Genomic DNA, 12,813 nt, shown 5'->3' with positions numbered 1-12,813 from the left:
CCTGTGAAACCGTGGTATCTCTAGTACTGCCATGAAGTCGATTTCCTTTGTTTTGAAGTTCTGTTAGTACCAGGCAAGTCTTTGATATTTTTGCACTTACTGAATTTAGCTATCGGGTTCTGAGGGCGGCTGGCCTCCTCGCCTCTTCTGCAGTTCCATCTTTTTTTTTTTCTGGCCAAAAAGATGTATTTTTGTTGTTGAGACAGGCTTCCATGTATAAAGCCTGGCTCAAACTCACAATCCTGCTTTCCTCAACCTATGTAAGGTTGGGGGGCTCTCCAGCGAAGTACTTTCTTTTCCTCGTTTTGATGGCATTGGGGTCTGAATTCAAGGCTTTATTCTTGGCTATGCAGGGACTTTACCGTTTGAGTCCACCCTTTGCCGCTCTCACTCTAGTTAATGTTGAGATAGGTATTTCTTTTCACTCTTGGTCGGTTAGTCTGTGTCTGAGATGAGAAGCTCACGCTGCCGCTCACAGCCTTTTCTGTTGAGATGAGGTCTCGAGAGTGTTGAAGTTCCAGGCTGGCCTGGACTAGACATTCCTTCAGGCCCAGGCATGCGTCAGCACACCTAGCCGCCGGTTAAAATGAAGAACTCCTGAGCTTTTTGCTCAGGCTGACCTTGATTTTCTAGATCTCTGTTCTGAATTGTTGGGAATATAGGCGACCAGTGTCCACGTGAGTGAGTTTCGAATCCATTTGTCCATGCACAAACATTTCGGGTACATTAGTAAATTACAATGAAATAACATTTTTAGGAACCAGATTCATTATCGGAAAAAGTCAATGCCATAAAAAAAATGGCATGGAGAGTTTAATCATGAAGTCTCAAGAAGCATAACCACCACAGGGCTGAGCGAGACCCCTGTGAAGTCCCAGGAAGAAAAGTACCAGCTCTGGAAGACGCTGGAGGCACAGCTGCAGTAAGGGGAGCCTCAGGGGATCAGATGACACTGGGGACCCCGTGTGGTTTATGTGCCCGTGCCTTCTGTGAGGAGGGGCTGGCCCACCCCTCCCAGGTAGGGGAGAAGGAGTTCTGCTCCTGAGTCCATAAAGGTGGCTGGAGATGGGCTTTGGACAGCTCATGTAGTTTCGGTGTCTGGTAGAGTTATTGCAGGCTGGCAGTGCCTGGGGACGGGTGGCGTTCACTTGAAAGCACAAAGCAAAATCTCAAGACTCGAACAGTACCTACCTGAAATGCTGTGACCTGAGCCATACCTGTCAGGTCTTGGTATCTTCTACACATTCCTAGAGAGCTCAGATGTAAAACCCTTTTAGGTATGTGCTAAGCTTCTGTGAAAAGGCTGCTTAAATATAAACTTCAGGACCACACGGTTAGCTTTTGTCTTAAAACAACTCAAGACTTAAGAAAAAAATGGTTGTGTGTGTGTGTGTGTGTGTGTGTGTGTGTGTGTATTTCATTTGTTTCCCAGTGCCAAACACGTTAGTATGAATTTGACACTGGTTTTCGAGTCAGGAGCATTTACCCCTTCTTGGAGCTTTGTGTTTTTCCCTTTGTTAGCTGCGAACACGCTTACTGGAACCACATATCACCCCAGCTGGGCTTTCTCTTGGTTTGTGCACACGAAAACCCCCTTTTGAGGATGGCTTTGTTCTGTGTTCAGTCTTTTTTCTTTTTTTGCAGTCTATTTTTGTGCGCAGCCCAGACAGTTTTGTAACGTGGTGCTTTGCTATGCTCTTTAAAGCTCGACAGGGAGTTCAAGGAAAGGTCTCCCGGAAGTGAAGACAGGAGCCACATTTTTTGTCATGTATGAACTGAGCCATTCCAAGAGGAGAAAGGGAAAGGGGCTGGCACCACAGGGAGAGAAGGCGAAGAAACCAAGACAGGGGCGATTTAAAGCCCAGTCTGGTCTCTGCCTAATGCGTCAGGGAGCTCTGGAGCATCCTGTTGTGGCCCAGTTTGTCCTCACAAAGAGGAGCCTCACCAGTGAGTGACTGGCTGAAAGTCCAGTGGTGGGGTGGACGCAGGCAGCGCGGGGCTGGCCTTACTGGGATAGACACTGTGTGGGCTGGGAGAAATGAGATGGAAGCTCACTGAGAGTGCTCCCTACAGTGAGGCAAGGCCCTGGGTTTCTCTCCTGAATATTACTTGATGCGGCTTTCCTTTTTCTGTCATTAAATTTGCGGTTGTGTGTGCTTATTACCCCGTGGTGTGCGGAAGCATGACTAGGAGGACTGCGGTCCAGGCCATCCTGGACATCAAATGAAACCTCCTTTCCAAGCAATAACCAATACAAAGAGGGCTGGAGGCGTGGCTCAAATGCTAACAGTGCCTGCTTAGCAGGCATGAGGCCCTGAGTTCAAACCTAAGTACATCCAGGAAATGAAAGATTGTTCGCTACTGCTAAGTAAGTGTTTAAAATACGACCATCGCAATTTTGATAGAGGAACTGTGATTAATCAATTTAAACCCAGGAATGGTGTATCTAATTAATGTTGGAGATCCAGTGAGGATCCTAAAATGAACAATTCTTTGGGTTGATTTAGATAATGATCTTTTATTCTTGTGTGTTTTCTTTCTTTAAAAGTGATATGTAGACATCACTTCATTTCTACATTTCAGAGTTCTGTACATTTCTTAAAAGGAAATAGCAATGCTCAGTGTACAAAGTAAAAACAAAACTAGAAAACTTGGAATCAAATGGATCATGTTGCCATACCTTCTACAGTACAAATTAGATGTTATCTGAAGTGCAGTCCCAGTGCCATGATGAGGAATTAAGGAATGAAATAAAAATACTCTATTTTAAACAAACAGTATATATATATATTTATATTCATATTTATATGTATATATTTACAGGTAGTAGACCCAGTGATATCTGCAGTATTGTAAAAACTTATGTACAAATAACGTTTTTTTAGACATTACATATACATCAGCACCGTAGTAGAAACAAAACAACTTTATTAAAATCTACCTCTCTAGTAGTTGGTCCTCTTAATGAGCACTTACAGGAAGCTTTTGAGAGACGAGGGAGCCTCTCTTCTCCTGGTCAACTGCCACCTCTAGTTTCTCATCATTGCTTATGTATTTATTTCCTGTGCCTGCCTGCACCTGCCTGGCAGGAAAAGGCAATCGCTATGTATTCTGTGTCTTCTCATTTGTCTATTTCATTATTATTACTTCTTATCATCATCATCATCATTATTTTTTGGTTTTCATCTGCTTTCATTCAGAGTTTCCCTGGTAGCCTCTTCCTCATGGGACTTCACGGCTCCCCCTTTCTTTGGAGGGGTCACCCAGCCCACTTTCCTGCCCTGGGCCGAGCAGGTCTAGAACCCCTTGGCCTGTGGAGAGGAAATGGAGGGCAGGGCTGCCTCTCCCCTGGCTTCTGGGTGGAGCCTGCCTGCCTGCTCTGTAGTGTGTGGCCTCCTCAGGCTCTGGCCTCTTTTGGTGGGTGTGTCCAGTGCACAGAAAGGAGCCCACACGTATGAATGAGGAGAGGGGGGGACTGTGTCACATGGCCTTCAGAATGGGACCCTGGGAGGCAAAGACCGAGAGGCAAGCCTGTGACAGCACAGGTCCTCCCTCCCTTCCTGGGTGACAGGAATGACTTACACGGACTGACTTGATTACTTTGCCCTTAGGGGAGGAATCGTAGCTTTTTCACCTGCTCACCCAACGTTGTAAGGTTCAGCTACCGACTTTTCTCCTTCTCCATCTCAAGGGTTTTATATTTGTCTTTCTGGTGGGGGTGACAAACAAGGCCAGTTTCAGAGTCACCACTGGATCCCCCCGAGGGGATGGAGAACCAGTGGCTTCCCGGCCACTTCTCCCTGGGGATAGATATCAGAAGTACTGGCCGTGGCTCAGAGCTGCACCTGAACATCAGCACAGCCCCCTCCACTCCCACGCCACCCACAGCGAGGAAAGAACACTCCAGTATTGCCTCCGTCCTGGCATTGTCTGACTTCTTGCATTTATTTTGACTCTGGCCCCAGACTCTCCTTTCATGGAGAAGCCAAGGTCAGCTGGAATGGGTGTCGGGAGGGACAGACGCAGGGCAGGGGGCTGAAGTAGGCCTGATGGCAGAATCCGGCGGGGTCCCTCTACGCTGTGGCAAGGCAGGGAGAGCCACCTGGATGTACCGTGCTGTATGGGACCCGTAGGAGCTCCCCTGGTCCAGGTGGACCCACGGCCGGGGTTGATCCCCAAGAGAGCCCAGTGGAGCAGCAGCACCCATGGTAATTGCGGAGGGTCACCGCAGCACTCCACTCAGGGTGCAGGACGCGGGGCCATCTCCTGGCCTGCTCGCTGCTCTCTGGGTCCACCGGTGCTCAGGCTGGGTCTTCTGGCGGCCTCCATTGGCGTTCTTTGGCCCCGGCTCTTTCTGTCTTCTCGAAAGCTGTGGTCTCAGCCCCGGAGCAGGAGCCCAGCGGGGACCCCACCACAGCCCACGGCCCTCAGGGCTGGAGCAGCCCTGGCTGAGCCAGGCCAGGGCAGACGCGCCGGGCAGAGGATCTGGCTGCTGGTCTTCCCTGCTGGCTCTCTCTGCAGCCGGGGTGGACGTGCTGTCCTGTCTTGACTGCTGCATGAGACTCAGCTGAAGGAGACCCCCTGGGCCGGGGAGTCACACGTGGATTTTCTCCCCTCAGCCAGCTATAGTTTTGCTTAGTTTACGTGGGTCAAAAAACAATTTAAAAAGAAACAAACAAGGATGGGTCAGCATCCTGTTTCTTTTCTTTTTTTCAGAGAGCACGGGGCGGGGGGGGGGGCTCTCTGGACCCCACGGGACGACTAGGGGTTCCCAAACAGTTCATCAAGTTCTTGCATCCACTCGTCCCCTGGCCCACCTTTCATGATGGAGTCCACGAGGTCTGCACTGTCGGGGAGGCCGGCAAAGGGAGGGCCAGCACCTTCCCCGCTGTAACCATAGGACATGTCCTGCGGGGGGCGCTCGTAGGCTTGGCTCTGGCTGCTGGCCGCATAGCTGCCACCGGGCATCTGCTGCTGTGCTGGGGGCTGGTTGAATGCGGGCATGCCAGGCATGCCCTGGCTCAGGCCAGACATGACCATCGGCCTTGCCTGGCTGGTGCCCTGCTGTCCGGGGAGCGGTGGCATCATCTGCCGCCCCATGGCAGCTGGGCTGAGGGTTCTCACCGTGGCAGGGTTGGCGTCCATGACCGGCTGGCTCAGGCCCTGCGCAAAGGGTTGCTTGGCGAGTCTGGGCTGACCAGCCTGCAGTGGGTAGCTGGTGCCATTGTTGAAAGGTGCCAGCTCTCCACTAGTCCTCCCTGGCAGGCCCTGCAGGCTCCTCTGCTGCCAGCTTTGTGCTCCTTGCTGGACTGTCCCCATGACAGTCTGCACCCTCGGGGGGCCTTGGGGCCTGGGCAGGGCCTGGCCCGCCGGGCCTTTCATCTGCGGGTGCTGGGCCGTGACCAGCATGCTCTGCCCGAAGCCGCTCACCAGGCCCACGGCCTGGCCTGCGGCAGGCGGCCTTGGCCCCGGGGCCTGGCCGTGGGGGAGGCTCAAGCCACTTTGGTTTGGGTGCTGCAACATCTGGGACATTCCTGCGCTCATGTTGTACATTCCTGGCTGGCGGGCTGGGGGGGCGCTGTAAGGGGCCAGGCCCAGCTCTGACTGGGCTGCGGTCCCCGGGCTCTGGGAGGGCGCCATTCCCATCATGCCCGCGTTCTGTGCCATCATCCGGGAGGTCCGCAGGCTCTGCAGGGCTGCCTGGCTTCTCGCGGCTGCGGCCATGTCTTGGGGCGACCCTGGGGAGAGAGGACAGACAGCATCACTCACCAGGCTCCCGCAGCACCCGCTCACACTCGGCGCCAGGACGGCCGTGCAGGCCACAGTTCCTGGGCGCGAGAGGGTCTGCTCTCAGAGCAAATCCACTTGTGCACTGTGGGATAATGCACGTGTGCACAGGCACACACATGTGCCCCCACACATGCATGTCTGTAAGGGCAGTGTGTAAAATCTGGAAAGCATTAAACACAAAGGCAAACATGAACCTAAGGCTCTCACCGTCTAGAGCTGAAACGCTGCCAGTCTTTTAGACACAAAATCAGGACCAGACACTGAACATGATTTTTGTAGCTTACGTGTGTGTGTGTGTGTGTGTGTGTGTGTGTGTGTGTGTGTATTCCAATAATGGGGCTTAAACTCAGGGCCTGGGTACTCACTATCTCTTGGCTCTTTTGCTCAAGGCTGGTGCTCTACCACTGGAGCCATAGCTCCACTTCTGGATTTTTGATGGTTAGTTTGAGACGAGTCTCATGGATTTCCTTGCCCAGGCCAGCTTCAAACTGTGATCCGCAGATCTCAGCCTCCTGAACACTTAAGATTACAGGAGTGAACCGCCAGTGCCAGGTTGTGGAGTTTGGTTTAATTTCTACCTCATAAAACCCTGAAACGTGTGTCCACACTTCAGAAGCACATGCTTTCTCTTTTCGATGTGATACCATCAACTCAACTGGATCCCTTGTTCTGTAGAGATGAGGGTGAGTTCACCTTTTGGGGCTGAATTAAGAAGAAACATCTCATCACTCTGTATCTCCTAGCTGGGAGATACAGAGTATTATTTCGAGTGGAGCGCACGATAATGAAAACCACTATGGCAATTTACCTTAAAACCTGGGCAGATTTGAGGGGTCAAAGCCACTGCCTTGCTTAGAGGTGGTTTGGACGGATGGACATTTTCCGGATCCACTTTGTAGATCCCCTGGGCTGCAGACCCTCTGAATCCTAACATCAGTACAGACAGATCGGGCTGTGCAGCTAGGATAGGGAAAGCACCCTGCTTCAGGCTGTGTGGCAAAGAACTGTGTGCCTTTCAGTAGCAAAGTCCGCCCCTGCCCATACTTCTCCCTGTGCATGGCTAAGGCAAGGGAACGATGCTGGCCCGAGTATCAGAACGAAGCCCTGTGCATGCAGACCAGCACAAAACTGTCACCGACAGAACACATTGTGCTGTAAAGGATCAGGGGAAGCAAGACAGATTCTTTATAGGCCAGCTAATGAGTAAGTCTACGGGAAAGAGAAGAATAGTCTCTTCCCCTGGACATCTGAAGAGGATGCAGCATGGGAGTGAATCAATATTACAAGCAAATTTGGTCCCACTTGAACCACCAGAAGAAAACAGTACAACCTTGTTAAACCCGGCATAATGGGAGATATTTGAACTATTGTGTGTGTGTGTGTGTGTGTGTGTGTTTCTGATGGGTTATTGATTTCTGGGCAGCAAATATGTCTCCATATTTTCATCCTTTCTTTCAGAAAGAAAATTATGGGAATTTTGATTATGACTTAAGTTTTTGTGGGTTAGGATCAATATCACGCTGTATTGAAAAATCACATGGTTACTGTGGGGAAACCTGGAAGATTTCTACTAACTCCCCAGAAATATTTCACTTTATTGTTTCAAGCGTGAGTTCAGCCAACTGATTTTTATTTTGAAAAACCTAAAGTGTTGGGGTCAACACTGGATGGTCCTATATCCTGAAACGTACCATCTTGCTATGACGTTTCGTGACCTCAGCTATTAAATCTGTATCGGCTGCGTGGTGGGTTGAATCAGCTGTAGGGAAATAAGCTACTGAGTTGCTTATGGAAAAACTTAAGGGGAAATGATAGCTGGCTTAGACTGATAGGGCAGACTTGAACGATAGACAGAGGCAGATGGGCCACAGGAAACTGAGGGAAGGACACTGGTCATTTGGATATTTTTTTTTTTTTTGCCAGTCCTGGGCTTGAGCTCAGGGCCTGAGCACTGTCCTTGGACTTTCTCAAGGCTAGAGCTCTACCACTTGAGCCTCAGCACCATTTCTGGCTTTTTTCTATGTATATGGTACCGAGGAATCGAACCCGGGTCTTCATGCATGCTAGGCAAGCACTTTAACCACTAGGCCAAACTCCCGGCCCTTGGATATTTTTTGTTGTATTCACACATGGATGTGTTGAAGGATTGGATATTGTCTCGATTAATTTTGCAACTGAGAAATAGGTTCCTTTCTCTAGAGAAAAGCTGCAGTGTCCTGTAACAGAGCTATTATTTATTTATTTAGCCAGTCCTGGGGTTTGAACTCAAGGCCTGGGCAATGCCCTTGAGCTTTGTCAAGGCTAGCACTCTACCACTTGAGCCACAGCACCACTTCTGGCTTCTTCTGTGTCTGTGGTACTGTGGAATTGAACTCAGGGCTTTGCGTGTGCTAGTCAAGCACTGCACCACTAGGCCATACTAGATAAATATCTGCTCTACCTAGATGCAATTCTCTTTCCTCCCTCCCTCCCTTCCTTCCTCCCTCCCTCCCTCCCTCCCTCCCCATTTCTTTTCTTTTTTTGGCAGTACTGGGGTTTGAATTCAGGATTGCACTTGCTAGGCAGGCCTTCTCCACTTGAGTCATGTTCCCTGCACCTCTTGCTTCCAGCTACTTTCCTTTCCTTTTCTTTTTTGCCAGTCCTGGGGCTTGAACTCCGGGCCAGGCGCTGTCCCTGAGCTCTTCAGCTCAAGGCTACCGCCCTATCCTTGCGCCAAGCCCCATTTCCCATTTTCTAGAGGTTAATTGGAGATAAGAGGCTCGGGTCCTTTTGTGCTGAGGCTGGCTTTGAACCGTGATCCTCAAGCTAGGATGACAGGTGTGAGCCACTGCGCCCAGCTCCAGCTACTTTTCTAATAGGGTATTTTTGAGTTGCATGCTGGACTAGACAGTGATCTCCTTTTGTGTTTCCTGGGTAGCTAGAATGACAGGCCAGTGTTACCACATCCCGCCTCACTGGTTGAAATGGGGTCCTGTGAACTTTTGACTTGGCCCTTGAGTAGCTGGGATTATAGGTTTAAGTCATTGCTTCTGGCTATAGATTATTTTTTTAAAAAAATTTTAAAAATATCACCCGTCAGCATAACATTTTCAACTAAGTGAAATAAAAAGCCATTTATTAGCTTAGCTTTATGCCTTCAATAATTTTAAACACACAAAGGAAACAAAATCTCAATGCAATCAGAGAATCAAACTGTCTTCACCCGATTACTACATATGTTAAACAGACTACTTCTTCCTTTTCTTTTTTGTCTAAAACAGCTCTTATCGTGAGATGCTGTAGTCACATTAATTTTCTTGTCTGCTGGTTAACATCATCATGTCAAAGAAAATCTTCCATATTCAAATAAAGACGGTAATAGGCACTTCTTTCCCTAAGAGGGCCGCTGCCCTATTTCCACTCCCAAGAAGCCTCTACTGATGAAGAATCCGAGCTTCTGCACAGACGTTGCTGTGTGGTCGGACGCTCGGCATCTAGTGAGTTGGGGTCACTCAGGGCCCTGGTGTGTGGGGAGGGGCCGAACGGCCTCACAGGGAGATCTCTGTGGACAGATGGCATTCCGCACCAGTCGGCTTGCTGCTTCCCCCGAGGCATGCCCTCATGCCATCGAGGCCGTCCATAAAATAAGTGGAAACACTAAGTGAGCATATTTAAGAAACGATTGTGCTTCAAACTGATCGGCTCAAGGACCCAGGCTCTTCTGCCTCCATGAGCTTAAGTTTCTAGACAGATTTCTTAGCAGCGGTTTGGAGTGTCAGAGGAGATCCAGAAATAAAACTTTCAAACTGGGTCAGAAGAATCTAGAACCGTTCATATACGTGCATATCTGTGTCTTGTGATACTGAGGAATTTCAAAAATTTAGTGGGTTTCTTTATCCTAAAACACACCAGATGCCTTGTGAACCTACAAAACTGAAAGGACAATGTTGACTTCATCCGATTTTATATTTGTAATTAGCTCATACTATAAAGGAGTCATGTTAGCCAGCAGGATCAACAGCTCCTGAAAGTGTGTTAGAAATCTAGGTCCTTGGGGGAAAGGCCAGAGAAACACTGGGAGCTCAGCCTGGCGATCCTGACTGGGTGGACCACCAGCTGTGTGTGTGGGGTACTGCCTGGACAGGTGTGGGGTACCACCTAGATGACAGACGTGGGGGACTGCCTGGACGGGTGTGGGGTGCTGTGAGCTACTGCCCAGACACACAGCGCCTGGAAGGCCCCGCCGCTGACGACAGACTCATGCTCGTCGTGGGCATGGAGGCAGGTGGTATCTCACCTTGAAACTGGCTGACCTGCTGTGCGGGGTATGGACTCCGCTGCTGCTGGACGTGCTGCCGGGGGAGCTGCGACTGCTGCAGCTGCTGGAATGACAGAGGACAGAGGTGAGGGCGGCGAGCACACAGGTGGATGGATGTTCACAGAATGACCCTCCCCCTCCACGGCCCCCCAAATCCAGGAAGAAAACATTGCCAGGAGCCCCTGAGCTCCGTCCACTAGGGACATCCCTCTAACTCTGGGCCTCACCCATCAATCTGTCTGCCTTCTGGACAGGGCAGTGTGCAAAGCCACATGGCCAGCTTCTCACAGGCCTCACTGGGTTGTGGCCCTCACCCTGTGGATGTGACGGGCCTTGTTCACTCTTGCTCACCAACATCCTCCTGTGCACACATGCCAGCTGGTGCCATCCATACCGGCTGTTTCTTTCTGTCTTGCTTTTATTTTTTGCGGTTGTAGGGCTTGCACTCAGGGACGTGGTGCTGTCCTTGAGTTCTTTTGCTCACGGCTAGTGCTCTACCACTTTGACCCACAGTCCCACTTCCAGTTTTCTGGTGGTTAATTGGAGATAACAGTCTCATGGACTTTCCTGCCCAGAGTAGCTCTGAACCCCAATCCTTAGTTCTCAGCCTCCCGAGTAGCTGGGATTCCAGGCGTGAGTCACGGGTACATGGGCATCAAAAGATAGGCTTCTCGGGAGACAGGAACAAGGCAAATCTTAGAACCACGAGACCCCACTGCAAGTAAACATTCAGCTTTGAGAAGACACGGTGGGATCCAGCACCCTCACCTTTCCTCTTTCATTCACAGACTCTGGGCTGTGAGCGTCCCTCGTGCGTTACTAGCCTTCTGTGATATAAGTGCCCAGGGAAAGAGCTGAGAACCAGGGGAAAGGGCGGAGAAGAGGGTTCAGCTCTCTAGGTCTGCTATCAAGTAGCTCTGTGACCTTCGGCTGCTGCTTGAAACTGCTGAATATTCATTAAGCACCTTTTATCTGCCAGAGGCACAGAGAACCTGCAACCAGGTCCCTGATCTTTGGACTGCTTATTATAAAATAACACACAATGACTGCTTCTTAACACATGTTTACTCTCTCTCCCCCACCTCCCTCCCTCCCTCCCGCTCTCCGTCCCTCCTGCTCTCCGTCCCTCCCTCTCTCTTGTGTTTCCTCTTTGGCAACTTTACAATTTTCTTTTTTTCTTCTTGCTCTTTATAAGGCCAGCCAGAATTATGGCACCAACAGGAAAACAAACAACTCCCACCCTGTTGACCCCAGCCTGTGTTTCCACATGGATGGTAGTGTATTATACTGCTGAAGTGAACTAATGTGTTCACCATTGAAGTCCAGGCAGCAGAACGAAGGCATTGATGAAAGCAAGCTGAGGGTATAAAGTTTCTCCTCAGCTGATCTTCCTCTAGAAATACAAGGATGGACGATCTCATCAGAGGACAGTCCCAGGACAGGCGGCAGAGAGGTGTGCGTGGCCCCCGGTCAGGAGTCCCTACTTCTCTCCTGGCTTGGCTTTTCTCAAATAATCGTAAGCACTACTGGATTCAGTTTCCTCATTGGTAAACTAATAGGATTTCATGATATTGACTGTCTCTTGATGTGTGTGTGTGTGTGTGTGTGTGTGTGTGTGTGTGTGTGTGTGTGTGCGTACAGATTTGAACTCAGGGCCTGGGCACTCTCCCTGAGCATTTTTGGTCAAGGATAGCACTGCACCACTGAATCAGAGCGCTACTTCTGGCTTTTTGGTGGTTAATTAGAGCTAAGAGTCTCATGGAATTTCCTGCCCAGGCTGGCTTTGAACTGTGATCCTCAGCTCTCAGCCTCCTGAGTAGCTAGGATTATAGGCATGAACCGCCAGTGTCTAGCTATGAGTATCTCTTAAGGGATCTGAAATTCTTCATTCTGAAGAACAGGGAGTGAATGAGAAGTAACACGTGCCATGCTCTTGGAAAATAAGACACTAAATGTCAACTGCTCCCTTCTGACCGCCCAATCAACCGGCAATCTGGTTCAAGTTCCCAAGGATCTACAGGATCCCATACTGACATTTTGGAACCTTCAGAAAAAACAACCACAACAAAAGGAAAAGCGAGGGGCCGGTTCCGGTCAGGTAAAGAGCCCGGTGCAGGCCCCGCAGGGGAGCATGGTCGTGTGGAATCGTTCTCAGGGTGCAGACTCCCACGGCCTCCAGCTTTCCCAGGCCCCATTTCTCCACGTCCTGGATCTCAACCCCCTCTTGCTCTATGGGCCTGGTTTTGAAGCACCTTTTTCTATGCATCCCCTGGGTTTTCCATCTCTGCCCTGGTCCTCCAGGGCGTTTCAGGGCCCACTGCCAGGTAGGTTCTGGTGGGTCACTCCATCTCCCTCCGTGCCTCGACAGTAGCTCAGCATCAGTCAGGCACCCCGCACTCCTGCCTGACCTGTCCTGGATGGGCTGCGGAGAGGATTCACAAAGCCTGGCTTCCCTCTGGAGCCCCATCCATCCCTGCCTAAGGGAGAGGAGGCTGGCTCCTGGGCACACACCTGCCGCAGGTGGGGGAGAGAGGCTTGTTTGTCCAATGGCTGCCAGGCACTCACTGGCCTCCGGAGAGAGGGAGGTAATTACACAGCTGTTGAGGGGAAAAGCAGAAGCAGGGAGCCGAAGTTCACCGCGCTCCACAGGCACTTTTCTCTAGGGAATGGCTGCCTGGCATCATTCTGGACTGCCCCTCCTGACTCCAGGGTCACCGCAGTGGGCC

General features: G+C 50.5%; 1 protein-coding gene across 1 annotated transcript in view; it reads right to left on the bottom strand.

Moving 5' to 3' along the window:
• Nucleotides 1–3,877: 3,877 nt before the first annotated feature.
• Nucleotides 3,878–12,813, bottom strand: part of Maml3 (mastermind like transcriptional coactivator 3) — a 295,728-nt gene continuing 286,792 nt past the window's right edge. Inside the window, exons 4-5 of the mRNA XM_090356926.1 lie at nucleotides 10,067–10,151; nucleotides 3,878–5,738 (exon numbers count right to left, since the gene is read on the bottom strand). Of these exons, the coding sequence (XP_090213052.1) occupies nucleotides 4,762–5,738; nucleotides 10,067–10,151 (1,062 nt within the window). The 3' untranslated portion in view covers nucleotides 3,878–4,761. The remainder of the gene's footprint in view (nucleotides 5,739–10,066; nucleotides 10,152–12,813) is intronic.

This window comes from Megascapheus bottae, chromosome 23, assembly GCF_031878675.1.
Source record: "Megascapheus bottae isolate mThoBot1 chromosome 23, mThoBot2.hap1, whole genome shotgun sequence".
Taxonomy (NCBI): domain Eukaryota; kingdom Metazoa; phylum Chordata; class Mammalia; order Rodentia; family Geomyidae; genus Megascapheus; species Megascapheus bottae.
This window is presented reverse-complemented; position numbering and strand designations above follow the sequence as displayed.